Genomic DNA, 15,585 nt, shown 5'->3' with positions numbered 1-15,585 from the left:
CCCGTGGAAATTCTAAACAATAGATGGAATGTAGGTGACTCCACCTCACAACCCATTCATGTAGCTCGAAAAAGTTCTACCCAACACCTAGGCAACTGCTGTTCTGGCCCTGCTCGTAGAAATTGCACATCGAACGAAGAAAACCGTGCAAACCACGTCAGAACGTGGCCCTTATATGTAGGCAGTCATTTTATAAGGACAGCAGCCCAGCGGTTATAGACCGAAAAAACCAAATGCACCAAATTTAGCGGATTTTGCCAAAAACGTTTCAAAACGTGATTTAAATTTCCGGGACCAAAAACAGTAGCCAAAGCATTGTTAAAACCAAGGTTCCCAACAAAAAGGAACCGCCAATTTTGGCTGTAAACTAGGAACCTGCTAACGATCAGTAGGCCTACTAGGCCGAGTAAGCCCGATGAACGATGACGCGAACGAAGGAAAAATGCAAGAAAAACGCGTATCAAACAGAGAAAAAAACTTCACAGAAAGAAAAGCGAAGGCACAATGAGCGAAGAACCTTCACATCCTGCCTAGGACTCTGCAGAGGATTCTAAAGAAGTGCTTCTTTCCGAGACAGACAAATCAGAAAACCTGGAACAAGTGCAGGGATGCAAACTTCCCTTCACAAACGCAATCCCAACAGATGGCTATGCATTTGAATGCGGCTTACCAGTACAACAGTCGACAATGCGTAAAAGCACTGAAAAGTGTGAAGACGATTTCCCTAGCCTCCAACAAGCACTCACAAATTATCCAGGCAAGGATGATTCTCTTCTGGCCAAGCTCGGGAAGAGCGATCGCAGATTCTTTAAGTGTTTGATGTCGATCTCAAACAAGTGCCAAGAACAAGAAGTCCGCAAAGACCTGGACTCTCTACTTACAGAATACACCAGAGTAAAGACGATGGCGCTTGAAGCAAACCAAGAGCTTAAAGTTGCACAAGGAGAGGTCAAGGGTCTCAGGGAGGCGCATGGCATTATCCCAGGAGCTCCCATATGGCCCAAGAAAGAATTCCCAAAGTCTGAGCCAGACAAACCTGTAACAAGGGAGAAAACGAAAACTGCACTTGTAGTGCAGTCAAACCTTCCTTCCGTGAAGGTAATTGAAGAAATTAAGAAGACCATTGACTCCGCGGACATAGGCCTTAAGGATGTTAATATCAGGCCGTCAAGAGAAGGGGTAGTCATCTCTTCCAGTTGAAAAACAGGAATAGACAGACTTGACGAAATTATCAAGACACATGACAGCTTGAAAAAACACTTTACGACAAAAGTCCCGAAGGCAAAGCTCCCAGAAATCAAAATAGTCGGCATAGAAGAGGACATCGAGACAGACTCCATCCCACAACGTCTCGTCAAGCAAAACCACCTCGACTGCTCGGAGGAGGATCTAAAGGTCAAGGCTTCGTGGAAAGGAAAACATGGCAACACAGTCATACTGCAAATCAAGAAAAAAGCATATAATGCACTGCTGGGTAAAACTCATCTGAACATTTCGTGGACACGGTGTCGTTTCTTTGATAACACATTCCTCCCACGCTGCAGCAATTGTTCAGTCTACGGCCATCTGGAGAAATACTGCAGCTCATCAGACTCAAAGTGCTCCAGGTGCGACGACGACCACCACTACGAAGGCTGCACCAGGCCTCCCTCCTGCTGGGTGTGCAAGAAGCACAACTACGACAGCGGCGGGGACATTGACACGCGCCATGCATTCTCCTCCCGCGACTGCCCGACTTACCTTCGGCGCGTCGCGGAGGAGGCCGAACGCATCTTCTTGTCAATGTGTGAGTAGGATGTACGTGCTATTGCTGCAGTGACTATAGGTTCTAATTTTGAACGATGGAAAAGGACAGAGCGAAAAAGCACAAAAACGCGAACTATGTCCGAAAGTGGCATTTGGGGCTCTGGACAGGAAAGTACTGACTGCAGTATTAGAGAAAACTTGACAAATTCCCTCTCATTATGACACTTATGGAAAGCGGTAAATCTTATTATGACATTGACAGTTTTTCCAAAGCGTTTACTGGTTGTCGTAAACTAGCGTTGATGCACATAAATGCCAGGAGCCGTAGCCTGCAAGTGTGAGTCACCGACAGGGGAGTGGGGGTGGCGGGGGGCTGCTTGAAATGCGCACGTAGTGGAGGCTTCGCCGCACAGCCGAGGAGTATTGAACGAAGAACAGTTGCGTGCTGATTCGTAGCAGCTTCTCCGCCGGGGGTCCGAGATCCCGATCGATAAGTGTCTTCAACCGTTGTTCGGAGGGATGCTTTCGAAGAGAAGTGCCTGGCAGATGCTTGACTCCAGGCCTGGGCTGTACGACAACGTGCTGGAGCTTCGCAGGGCCGGTGACTGGACGAGTAGTGACCCGCCAAGAACGTCTCTGGCTTTGTCAGGCAAGCAACAGAACAACAAAGGAAGGCACAACCGTATCGCCGGCAAGCGCGAAGACAAATCCACACTGAAGCTCCACCAGGCTTTTAGTTGCGATAAAATACGCTAATGACTTTCTGATCTAGTTATGTTTTAGCCAAGCAGTGCTTTAGACAAGGACATAAACTTGAAAGGTGACATTTCGCGTAATTGGAAATGTCCCACACATAAAGAAATGTAATCATAAAGGGCGAAACCTGCTCCAGGAAGAACAATGCAATTGAGAAATTCAGGCGTCTACAGGACACTTCTTGCGCTGGGAGCTGCGATTTGAGCTCTCGTCATTGCCCTGAGCATCCCCTTTTTTATTCGCACCTTCGGTTCGCCCGTTATTTGAAAGCTGCTGTGACCCGTCGAGAGAACATCTGCCTTCTTCCGAGACGTATCTCGAGCGCGCGGAGAAAACTGCTGTAATTTGACTACTCCAGCAAGGCATGCGCTTTCGTTCTCGGCCGCTCCGAGGTCCGCTGAGAACAATCAATATATCAACAGATACAGGCAGCCTCTTTCCCACACCCTCTACTCCTGAACCGCATGTTCCCAATTAGATACGCAAAAGAATGACCCCTATGCTCAAAACCAGGCACCCTGAAACACACCATCGGAGAATGCACAAAACTCAAGCCCCCCCCAATTCTTGTTGACTCCGTCAGCGTAGAGGATGAGCGATGGGAGATCTTGCTGACCAGCCCCGCCCTGGAAGACCAACTTCGGCTGATCAACAGGGGCCAGGAGGCTCGGGAACCATATGGGAACTTGTGAATAAGTAACCACTCCGACTGAGCTGAAATAGGTCCATCGAAACCCTTTTTCTAACAATAAAGTTTATTCTCTCTCTCTCTCTCTGTCTCCGCTGAGACCCGGCGCAAAGCGTGCGTGCGGTGCTGCCACTCGGCAGGCGCACATGGGAGGTCTTGCACTTTTTCGCGACACTATCGGTAAGCGAACACCAGAGGGTGCTTTCGCTCTCCTTTCCGGCTGCCAAGGCCAATCTAGGCACGGCTGGCGCGGTGATCTGAAGACGGCTCAACCCCAGGTGACACCGGAACCTCAACTAGCTCAGCCGATGTTGGCCTATCGTAAGGAGCATCAGCTTGGAGCTCTTTAGACACGTTGTAGTTGCCAACAGTCACTACTTCGACGCCCCTCGCGCTTTCAGCGACAGCCTCAGCATGCGAAGACCAAAGCGTGTTCCCGTTCTGCTTTGCGGCTGTGAAGGCTACACTAGATCCAAGCTGCCCTGTCTCAAAGGACGGCTCAGCCGCCCGCGACACCTGAATCTCTACAAGCTCGGCTGGCCGTTGCTCGTAGTCGGCTATCTGAGCTGGTGCCTGGGCGAAATCTGCTTGCTCAGTGGCGAGACCGTCATTACTCCCAACTGAACCGTGCAAACCATTCGCCGCCTCTGCTGCAGGCTTTGCCACCACGTCCACCACGTCGCTCGTTTCTGCACTACCGCCGAAGGAACAACCTCCATTTCAGCGGACTCGAGCGGACTCTCGGTAATCTCATCGTTTACGCATTCCTGCGAAACGTCACAATGTCTCGAGATGTTCACGTTCAAGTCGGGAGCCATCCCCAAGGCCTCCCGCGAATTTGAAGCGTCCGAACACTCTTCCAAGCTCTCCGAAACAAATGCCGACACATTATCGCACTCAGTGGATGCGCACTGCCCTGTGTCGCCTGTGCGGACAGTCTGAGCTAATGCGCCTTCGTTATCTCTCTTAGCAACCCTGTCGCGCTGCTGGTCCGCAACGGTCGCTTCCGACTCGCGCTAATACAGTGAACTAGAATATTGTAATAGTGGCAAAAGCGGCACAGGGAAATTGAAGCCAGAAATGCGGAAATCCGCTGGGGGCGCCGCTGCGGAATACTGGACGGGACGTAGTGCAGTGGATAGAGTGTCCGCCTTCCAATTACCATTCATGGGTTCGAATCTCGGTGCGGGACAACTAGGCTTTTTTTTGCATATGCATGGAGCGCACGAACAAGATGCCTAAACCACACTTAAGGTCAGGATAATATGTCCTTTTTCCTAGCGTAGCTGTAGTACGTTACGATATCATACATTTTTCGGTGCCCTTCGTCGCGGGCACTGCACGTCGCGGCGGCCCCATGAACATCCGCCCCCCCCCCTCTTCTTCCTATTTTCCCTCTCTCTCCCTCGATGCCCTCACATCAAGACGCCACGCGGCAAAGCCAACTGTATGCGCATGTTTTTAATGCGCGAGGCGTTAAAAAAGGAGAGAACTTCATGGCTGTGCGCCTATTTTCTGTTCGCGTGCGTGCTTATAGCGACTTCAGAGGCTCCAAATGCATTGAAGCGCAAAGCTTATTGAAACACGCGCTTGAACCCGGCCGTGGCGTAAGCAAACAAGCAGTGGTATAAGGTGTAGGAGACTCATCAAATGCATTTGTAACCGGAAGGTGGAAGGAGATCGCGAAGCAACCTTCGAGACCTCGGGGCGGTTAACGATGATTCAGAAAATAAGAAATAATTTTAAACAGAATTAAAACACGAAACTATAAATGAAATCAATTCAAAACGTAGAAAAAAAACTTCGCTATGCAGTCGATGTGCTTTTCAAGTCATGTTTTCTTAACACGTATTCGTTCATTGGCGCTCCTTCGCGCACATACTTTGCGCCGCTAACAAGAACGTTTTGTACGATGACGGATCAAATTGTGGTGGAAGTAGGAGTCTAAGCTCTCTTTTGTAGCATCGATTTTAAAAAAAATAGGCCTTGGTCATCATAAGGAAGGGCGTGCCATTCTTCCATCCACCACCGAGGAAACCAAAAATTTCGGAAAACAGAGCGACCCGTCACTCCTGCAAAACTATTCCTCCATTAGGTAGAACTCATCACGCTTGACGTGTATTTGTCTATGAAGAAACAAATGCTCGTGTCTGCTATGGGATGTCACAAGAGCTCAAAAGCCTGAACGCGCGTGTCCCCTGAGCCACCATTGCCGCGACAAAGGCTGCGCGGCCCAATGTTCCTTTCCCTCCACTTCTGTTTTGTTTCAACGCGAGAAGGAAGGCAGGTTGGGAATGCCACAGAAAACGTAGGCTATCCCGAATGAGAGCTTGTCATACGAGGTCTTGAGTATGAATTTTCTTCCGAGCGCAACTTTGAGAAGCGAAAGCTGCTTGGGAACAGTTCAGTCAAATATTCCAGATCTCTTACAAGTAGGCGCCTTTGATAGGGGAAGAGAAGCATTGGCAATTGGGGAAAGCGTACAACCGTCATACCTGCTTACGCCCCACTAAACCACTTGGCCGAGAGCAAGACTATGTAATAGCATTCTTTGCTGAGTACCTCCGCAGCCAGTAACCTCCTGCATTTCCACAAAAATGCAGATTTGTCGAAAAAGAAAGCAGCTTTAATTGTTCCAATAGCGTAAATGGGGATAATTTGTCGGACAGCATTTTAAAAAACAAAAGATACGAAAATAAAAATAAAATTTTCACATACATTATCTCACAAAATCAAAAATATGCATCTTATACATTTACTCCCACAAACGAAGAATAAGCTAAAAACCCCGCAAAAGAACGTTAGAAATGTTAATAAAAAATGGCGTAAATGGTCTTACTTTACAGTACGCCCTGCACCTTCGGAAAAAAAGTATTATCAGCCAACTATAAGGCGCTTCATCACTATAAAATTAAATTTGCATTAAACGAGAAAAGAAACAAACAAAACTTAAAATATTAATAAATTAACCAACGACTTTAGCTACTTATACTCACATTGGGCTGCAAAGAACTCACACTCAACACAAGTGGAACAAGAACGCTAGGCATTAATAGACAATTCTGTGAATTTCTCCTGATTTTTCCGCTCCCAATAATCACCACAAGCATTAAATCAGGTGGTGTTTAGCCCAGAGCAGTTGCTTTTATTCGTGTTCATGGGCTTCGAAAAAAGAAAAAAAAGGCCACCCGCCGGAATTCGAACCCACGGGCAACGAGTGGCAGGCGGTGACTGTATCCACTACACTATTTACCCTCTAGTAATCGATGGCAGCGCCCCTTGCGGATTTCCGGTTTTTCGGCCTCAATGTCTCCCATTGAAAATGCCCTTGCTTTTCCCACTCTTCCAATATTCTACTTCACTCTAGCGCTACCGAGCGTCTGTTACTGGCAGCGCTGGCACGGTGCTTTCCTCGACAACCAGGTCTTTTTCGAGCAACACTTCTAACTCAGGCTTCCGTTCTTTCTGCTCGAGTTGAATTTTGTGCTCTATGTTCTTGTTCTCCCGTTGGAGTCTTTTTTTCGAGCTTCTATCTTTCCCTTCGAATTTGCTCGATATCGAGGGCGTACCCTCGCATCTTTTCCCCATGCTCTCGTTCCCGTTTCTGCCTCTCGAGCTCCTCACGCCGGCGCTTACCCTCTGCCTCTGAAGCCTTACGTTTAGCGGTCTCCCTGTCAATGATCAGCTCAATGCACTCTGACAACTCATCATCGTCAGCCCCAACAGCGTGTATGGCCTCTATTAGCTCTGGCTTTCTCAGCGCGTCCAAAACATCCAAGCGCAACTATTTTGCAAGCTCCAACAATTGTGGTTTCTTCAGCGCCTTCAAATTTATGGCCGGTCTAGAGTACTGCTTTCCCACTGCTCCAAAATTGTTTTGCGCGAATAATCCACGTGGCAAAAACACACGGCCTACCAGCTATCCTCAGAAGCCTGGTAAAATTCAGTGAAGAAAAGTCCCGCACTGAATTCTGTGAAATCCGAAGCCGCCTTCACGTCCATGGTGTTGGATCTCGCACCGCTGGCTACAGGTGTTACGAAGTTGCCGTCCCACCGCTGCCAACCAGTGGTTGCGACGTTGTCATCCCGCCGCTGACAACCAGTTGCTGCATACGGGTAGGCGTACCCGAGCCGAGCTCCGTCGCCCCCGACATGCGTGTGGTGGCGTGGTGAAGCGAGCGGCCAGCCAATGTTGCTGCCTCGAAGAAGACCAGAAGCCGTATGCAAACTTAACTCGTTTACTTCATGGCGAGAGATGAGTCGCAGCTAAAGAACAATGCCCCAACGGGCGAGCATACAGTACAGGACTCGAGCAAAGTGACAGTATTGATTCACTGCTCAAACAGGAATGAACTACAGCGCTTGGGGGGTCTTATTTATACCCAAACCGCCAACGGTCAAAACAAGCATTCCCTCTAGATTCTGCACACGAAACGAACGGCACAGACGCACACAACACCGTTTTCAGATTTCGTGAGCAGTCGGTAGTAGCGGCACACGCTGAGTCGGAGAGAGGGGAGAGAGGAGTTTCCGCAGCGGGCGCGGGGCTTCCGTGTCCTTCGGACAGGTTGAAGCCTGCCTCGTCCGCCAACGCCGGTTTGAATCGCGCCGATAGCGAGGCGCCAGAGATCCAGACACGTCGCAGCTTGTTGGAATCGTCGGCTGCAAGTGTGAGTCACCGACACGGGGGGGGGGGGGGGCACGGTTGGAGGGTCTGCTAGAAAGGCGCACGTAGTGAAGGCTTCGCCGCACAGCCGACGAGTATTGAACAACGCACAGCGGCGGGCTGATTCGTACCAGCACGTGGCTATATTCTAAGATATTTTCGTACCATGATCTGTGTACTGTCATTTGTGTAGTCGGCATGAAACTCTAGACCATTGTTTTTTGATGTCTAGAGACGCTGTGTTCTTCTGACGGGACATTTTAGAACGGGCGCTCAAGAAGGATAGACATCACCCCGTATGCTATGCGATTCCTTCTGGTGGACAGAAACCGTGCAGTTACATAAAAAATCTTCCTACTTATGGGGCTGTTCAGTTTGTGGAAGTCGCATGATAGATCTGTCATGCGGACCCTTCCCGTTCAACCTAATCGCTCCTTCGGGAGGAATATCCGGGGGTATGAACCGTCCATGCTGCCCAAAATGAGTCCCCACAATGGCTCTACCTTCTTCATGCGTGTGTGTGTCTTCCAGACTTTCAGTTAGCACTTCTTACTTGTTGCGCTTCTTAAACTGTGAATATTTATAGACTGTTTTTAGAGAGCGCCTTTCAAACGCATAAAACTCTTATGACTACCATGTACTAAAGATGAAAGCCTCAGTAGCTTCTGGATAGAATACCAGGATCTGGCGAGAATGAACTGTTTTCAAATCCCTGCAGTGCCACAATGTTTACACGACCCGCGATTTTTTACTTTGAAATCTTCTTTCGGCTCAAATCTACGCATTCTCTTCCTAAAAAAGTCAAGCGCTGTACTTGTCGTGTGTCTCTCCGTCTTTGTCTGTTGTACGCTGGTTTGCTTGGGCTATGTACCAACACTCCCACTTGTCCACGTTAATCAAGCGCCTCTTGGTGAAACGACAAAGATAGCTGAAACGGAAAACTTTCTTCGCCGGAATCCGACCACATCGAAATGGCGTGATCGGCGAGGCGGCGGCTACACGACGCGAGGTTCCGAGGTGCGATTCCGACCACAGGAAGAGTTGTTTTCTTGAGGCGCTTGAGGGGCCTCTGCGGAAACCCATTGTGTCAGGTCGCCTTCCTGCAGTGCGTTTCACGCGTAACAACTTCGATTTGGGGCTTCGAATTTGGACTTTGAAGACACTAGCTTTCCGCAAAAAAAGCTTCGTTTTTCAACCATCTTTCACTTCGCCTATATATCGTCATCATCACCAGAAAAAGTTGGCTCTCTTGCACTGCATTTTATTGGGGGTGGTCTCCATTAGTGAAGTAAAGAAAGCTTAGCTTTCATAAGGCTGGTTTGGTATCTTTTGGGTAGGTTTATGGGCGGGGCGCGGCACATCACCACACGTAATTACGTTCACATTCCACCGAATGCGTCTGGCTTGTACAGGGGCCCTCATAAGTAATTGGAACAATTATTTGGGAATATCACGAAATATTTGTGTTACTGGCTTTTCGGCAGCTATTACCAGTTTATGATTAGTTTCTCTATTAGGCAGGACTCATTCAGACACCCACCAATGCAGCCAGGCAGGTTCCGGAAGGATAAATTGCTGTAAATTTACGACACCGTGTTGCGAGTACTTTGACGGCACCCATACCTATCTCGGAACTGAATAACACGCAAGCGTCACTTCTTTGTGGATTGTGGTACCGTGTTTCTTTATCCCGCTGTAATAATGACAAGCTGCATAGACCATGTTGTTATCTGGATATTGTATCTGTCTTGAGAGCCTGTTATCGCAACTGTTTGTATGGACGTTAACGCTCCGCCTACACTTGACAGCAGTCACCATTTGCATACGAGAACCGGAAATGAGGCTCTTTCTTCTCCCCTTGTTAATTTTCAATGTGCAACGGGGGTATAGAATGGCTTCTCGAGTACCATGCCGTTATACGCTTTTCAGCCGACACTCTTCCGTAGCTCGCCCTCGCAGCCTTAATAACTGTCAGCCTCCTTATCGATTGTGACGCCGACTTTCCGGTGAGCGCTTTAGCAACAATAGCTAGACACCGATAGTATTTCGTTGCAGCTCGATAACGTCTGTGTGGCACTATCGATAGCGGCACTGGCAGCGGCCTACTCTGCGGGCAGTTATCCAGAACTACAGCAATTCATATTTGTGAGGCTACTTGTTATTCTCCTTCCTGGCCATGACGATCGACGCACGTGCGAACCATCCGGTTTTACCTGCGCAAGCCTCCTTCTAGCTTACATTGCCGGCTAAGGTCGAGTTCAAAATGGTAAGCTTTCTCTTCCTTTTTCGAGCGTTGGGAAATGGGGTTCGCTAGGCCGGAAATAATGGACGGCTTTTCGGAGCAGGATTCTTGCTTTTGAAGTGGTTTAGAGTAGTTTCTGTCATATGTGGCTAACATGTAGCATTTAAAGCAAGGTGTATTAGCAACGTGCGTGCGTTTCTGCTCTTAGCAAACAAATGATTTCGGCTGATTCGTCCCATCTGTTCACCCATTCGGTTGAATTTATTTGACGAAGACTTAGGCTAAGACCTGCGACATTGAGGTCTTATTTTTGTCCGTCACTCGTTGGAAAGCCCTGATGAGAGTTCCATGTGCTAAAATTAAAACTACCATGTTGGGAAAGCGTGAAGAATACTTGGACAAGGAAGAAGACACGGCGGAGCCCTCCGTCCTGTCTTCTTCCTTGTCCAAGTATTGTTCACGCTTTTTGCCAACATTAACCTTTACCAACACGCCCAACTCGCAGTTCTTCTTAATGGCAAGTATAGTAACCCAAATCGTATATTTGGCTTTTGGCTTTCCAGCTATGCGCAGTGCTTCCAAATGGGGCTCTTACTTCGTGTTGATATGCGCTAGACTGGTTGTATGCCAGCGTTGGCCCCTCTCTCTTTCGGAGCTTGTTTAGCATCTGCGAGAGGTCGGACCAAGCACAGCCTTGAAGAAATAGCTTATGCCCCCTGTATCCGGAAGTGGAAAGGGCCAAGCGACGGCTGTTGGAAAAGGCGCATGCCAGAAATCAGCTCTGCAGGATAAGTGTCGTCTGGGATGCTTTATTCATTGTATGACGTGTTCTGCTGTGCACACTGCGCTGGTTAGCAGTTTCATTGGTGAAGAAATGGGAAACCAAAAGCAGTAGATGGGTCCAAAGTTTCATCAGTTCTGTTGTCGCATCTACGGATGTTTGGAATCTGCGAAGTTCCATCAGTTGAGTTATCCTTTGTGGATGTACTGTTCAGTAGTTTTCCAACGTGCGGTATAATTTTTTTGCGGCCGGGAGCAAAGGGCGATGGCGCCGCAAGCATCGCCGGGGATCGTTTTCCATCAAACCATTGTTCACAGCACGCAAAATACGTTTGTTTCCATTGTTTGACCTCTCGTTTGATTGCTGTATGACGAGGACGCGTACCGGCAATTGTGGTGAGAGAAACACGCGCATGATTTATCAGCCCGAACATGTACTCTGATAAAACCACTGAGCAGCTGATTAGGCATAAATCCCTGAAGTGACTTGCATCCATTTATGGTGTTCAGTCCACCACGAAAAGTGCGTACGCATTCCGCTGGCGCGCTCCGGCGCTATAGCTGAGATCGGAAGCCCTTGCCTCTGTTACGTGGGTTACGGTTGCGAAGATCGCAGCGACCAGGAAAAGATAAACCAGGTTGCTGAAGCCAGTCTTGCTGTATAGAGGTACGTTTGGTCGTGTAATCACACTTTTTGAGTCGTCTTTTGCTGCCTCTTCAGTGTCGCATTCGTCGTCTTTTGGACGAACACTGGACCGACGGAAGACTCTTGTTACGCTAAATAACTCTGGGTTTGACCTCATGGCCCGGTTGTGCTTGAGTACAATTTTTGAGCTTTAAAGGAACTAAGGTAAGAAAAAAAATTAGCTGCCTGTCTTCAGAAAACAATATAGGTACGCAATGTTACGGCATGCTACCAAAACAAAGCTAATGACACTACACAAGTACAGGAAAGGGCGCACCTGCGGCGCTGTATTTTTGCCTTCTCCTGTTCTTGTGTCGTGTTATTAGCGCGGTATAGGTACCAAGTCGTACCATTATGCACAATCTTCAGCTCAACCTTGGTTGTTCAGGAATTCCGCAGAGCTTTGTCGGAAAATAAATTTGCCTTTTGATATAGAAAATAGTTATCTTTCGTACCTTGAGGACGCGGGTTCGACTACCAATTGCGGTGGCCGCTTTTCTAGTGGAGGCAAAAAGCAAAAACGCCCGTGTGTACAAGATTTCGGCGCACGTTAAAGACTCCCAGGTGGTCAAAAATAATACAGAGCCCTCCTCTACAGCGCGCCTCATCGCCTGCGCTGCGTGGGTGCGTTAAACTCTACAGTAAACCAATCAATATTTTTCGTACCTTTCACCATAAAAGTGCCGCGGACATAAATTAGGTTTTTATTAATGCCTGCATGAAGCTTTTTTACCAGTGTAGCCCATTATGTGACCGTCTAGAATGTGCCTACTGACTTATTTTCTCTGTGTTGGGCTGCTAATGTGACAAAATCATGCGCTGATCTCAACCAGCGCGCATATAGTAACGACGAGACGTCACCATGGTTTGAAATGTGTTTTCGTGCTATCTCAGCGCTGAAAACTGATGTTTTCTGACTTGGCGGATCAAATAGACACCTTTCCCTATGGCGAGCAGGTTGTACACATTAGGAATGCTTGGAATCCGTTAGATATACCCTTTCCAACTTGCTAGTGCATCCTTATAGAAGTGATGTCAGCTAATTTGCATGGCGAGTGTTAAGATAAAACGAACTTTTTGAGCGCGTTTTTGTAGTTAATAAAAGCCCGTACGTAGGCCAAAAATAGCCATAACGTGGCCTACACCTTGTAGGCTTTACCTGGCAAATTTCTTGGAGCAACTGTGCCCTACTGTCCCTTGACGAATTTAAAGTGGTGCCTCTACTGAGTGCCCATCAAGACGTTTGATCTTACTCTGACACTGTCTGAAGGCGCGCAATAAAAAAACGAGGTTTGCAGCTGGAAATGCCCGTAAGTGCAAGGCATCAAGCCTGCGCACACAAACGTATGTCCCGAGTAGACCTACCTGGCACTTGAGTAAGACAAAATGCATCACACGTGCATTTAAATGCGGAGCATTTCTTAGGCTCGCCGGGTCCTCCGTCGTTGATGGCGGCGCCGTTCACACGCTCACTGCGCATGCGCAACTCTCCTCCTTACACCCACAGCTCCGCGATACTACACTATGAAAAAAAGAAATAGTTAGCAGCGCCCGGCTTCGATCCCACGACTCTGTGGCCGCAACGGGAGGTACGCGGTGCTCTTCCCACTACGCTACGAATCCGGGACAGGAGCAAGTGCTACGAACGCGCCTTATGTCCTTGACTCATTCAAACTACGTCATTAAGCTACTGATACAACGAAGGCACGCGAAGCTGAACGTCAACAGAAACGACGAACTGAAAACTTTAGAGGGGGATGCTGAATTTCCCATGGGAAAGCTGTGGCGGGAAGCGCCATGCGCCTTGCAGCTCAACCAGCCCCGTCCGCAGCGCCTCTGATGCTGATTGTGGCAGGATGCCCCTAGGGATTGGCCAACCAAAGAATCCATCACGAGATAGCTCCGCGTTCAACCACCGTCGTCATCTTCCCGTAGGGGAACCGCCGAAGAAGAACAAGAACAAGAAGACAAAGCTGCGAAGAGGAGGGCGTGTACATTGCTCTCAGCCGGTGCACCAATGTCAACAACCTTTACCTGACCAAAGCTGATGGAGAGTACCGATTCTACCACAGAGACAACATCGACAAGAACATGATGGACGAGTTTCGGCGCCTCGAGAACCACCGCCAACTCACCGTAACACAACAGCACTTGCGTGCCTTTGCCACCGGTGTGGACCCGGATGCGGAAATCCCTCTGGCGCTAATAAAAACCAGATCACTCAACATAACGGCAACACAATGGAACCACACGGAACCGGCACGATGCTTCGCATCCTGATCAGTGTTCCCCACGGGAAGATGGCGTAATTTTTTTTTGGCACGGTTCCCTTGAAACACAGCTTTATTTTTACGCAGTTCGGTTTAATTATTCTTGCTGAACAGGTTCGCGAACCGGTTTGGAGTGTAATTTAGTCCAACGGGAACTGAAGCGGAAAGACGTTATTTCACCTGAACCTAAACCGCAACGGCACAGGTATTTTTTCTCCGTTCGACAACCCGCTCGATATAAAATAATAACTTGACTACATCCGTGAAAAGTATCGTTATTGGTATAATAAAGCGAGAAACCACTAGCCCTCAAAACAAAGCGCATTAGCCTACAAAGGTAGCGCCGCCCCACTACATAAAACACCATCACCGCCCTTGAACTGCAGATGATCATCGAAACCCTCGTATCGCGCATTATGGACTCGCAGAACTCGAGGCGTGCCCAGCTATCGCACTTATTTGTGCCCCAATTAGCGTGCGAGTAAGGTTCGTCAGACTGATACTCGAATAGAAGTTCTTGTAAACATTGTTTCGCATATGGGTAAACGATGTCACAACGGCCTTCACTCGCGGCTTCAGTGGCCGCTGCTGTTTCTAGCCTGGCTTCTCCCCACATGTCGCTTTGTAAGCGCTAACCAGAAAGTTTCGTGATAAGATTCAATGATTCAGATTTCATCTTTTCAGAAGTACGATGTGGCAGGCTGGGACTAAAGGCTACAAAAGACTCACAGAGGCCCCAGCCCCCTTTCGTACAGCATAGTGAATAAGCAAATTTGATCAGCTGAAAAATGTAATGTTTGAATAATAAAAAATACAAGCAACACCAGAGCACCAGAAAATAAAGAAAAATAAGGGGAAGGTACAATAACGTACATCAGAGTGCATAAGAGAACAGTAAAGTAAAGTACAATTGAATAATAAGTGTAGAGGTATATATGATTGCGTTTTAAAGATAGACCAATTACAAAACCAGTGCATTAAACTACAAGTCGGAACAACACCCACAGTTCTTGCCATTAAAGCAGAAATTTTCACTTAATAAGTATTGTTTCACTTGTGTTTGAAATTTGTTGCTACTGCATTCCTAATCAATGTGGTCTCCAACTTTGTTTAGTACGTCGGCGTGCTGAAACAGAAAAGACTGCCTGCGGTAGTTTGGTCGTAATTTCGGTGTATGTATTTTGGGATATCTGGAGTATATGGTGCTGGTGTCGTTATATTTGCCATGCAGGTTTTGTTTGTAAATAACTTGTAGAAACTTCACATAATAAATTTTGGTCAGCCTTAAGCATACTGTACTGAAGAAATAGTGGACCCGCTCTCAACTACGCACAGTGTCCGCGAAATTGGAGAATATACGGACAACTCATCTTAACACGAAATAGTTTTATGCCGGGGTGCAGCAGGCCCTCACGGACGTCATATCCGACACAGAAATGGCATCGCCAGAAAGCGTTCCACTGACGCGGTGGTGCTAGGTTTCCAGCCCACGATCACTCTGGCCGCAACGGGAGGTGTCAAACGCCCGGCCAGCTAGGCTGACTCACGCCTGTGTAGCTCTACGAACGCGCCTTACATTCTTCCTTCTAGGATTATCCATTCAGGTGGTGCTGTCGTCTAGCAGAGGGGAAGCCATGTAGTGCGTTGTGACGCTAATGAGCGCCGGTAGTTGGTGCTACTTCTGCAGGTGTGATGGCCCCGCGTAAGAAAACTTCCAGTAAGACAGAAAGTCAACGACGCCGACTGGCGAAT

General features: G+C 48.1%; 1 protein-coding gene across 10 annotated transcripts in view; it reads left to right on the top strand.

The window, feature by feature from the left end:
- The window catches only part of LOC144172980 (riboflavin transporter 2-like), a 92,206-nt gene that overhangs the window by 33,639 nt on the left and 42,982 nt on the right, over window positions 1-15,585 (top strand). For 2 of the 10 annotated variants that reach the window (XM_077701575.1, XM_077701571.1), the window contains exon 1: window positions 11,399-11,545. The exons of 6 other annotated variants lie outside the window; for them this stretch is intronic. Coding sequence is in view for 1 of the 4 variants with exons in the window: in XM_077701567.1 (XP_077557693.1) it covers window positions 10,120-10,122 (3 nt within the window). In the remaining 3 variants the exon portion in view is untranslated. Of the gene's footprint in view, window positions 1-9,951; window positions 10,123-11,398; window positions 11,546-15,585 lie in introns of those variants that run through there. 2 more of the 10 variants (XM_077701567.1, XM_077701573.1) reach the window with 2 other exon arrangements.

This window comes from Haemaphysalis longicornis, unplaced genomic scaffold (genome assembly GCF_048455015.1).
Source record: "Haemaphysalis longicornis isolate Haplotype H1 unplaced genomic scaffold, Haemaphysalis longicornis Haplotype H1 scaffold_28, whole genome shotgun sequence".
In the NCBI taxonomy this organism is placed as follows: domain Eukaryota; kingdom Metazoa; phylum Arthropoda; class Arachnida; order Ixodida; family Ixodidae; genus Haemaphysalis; species Haemaphysalis longicornis.
This window is presented reverse-complemented; position numbering and strand designations above follow the sequence as displayed.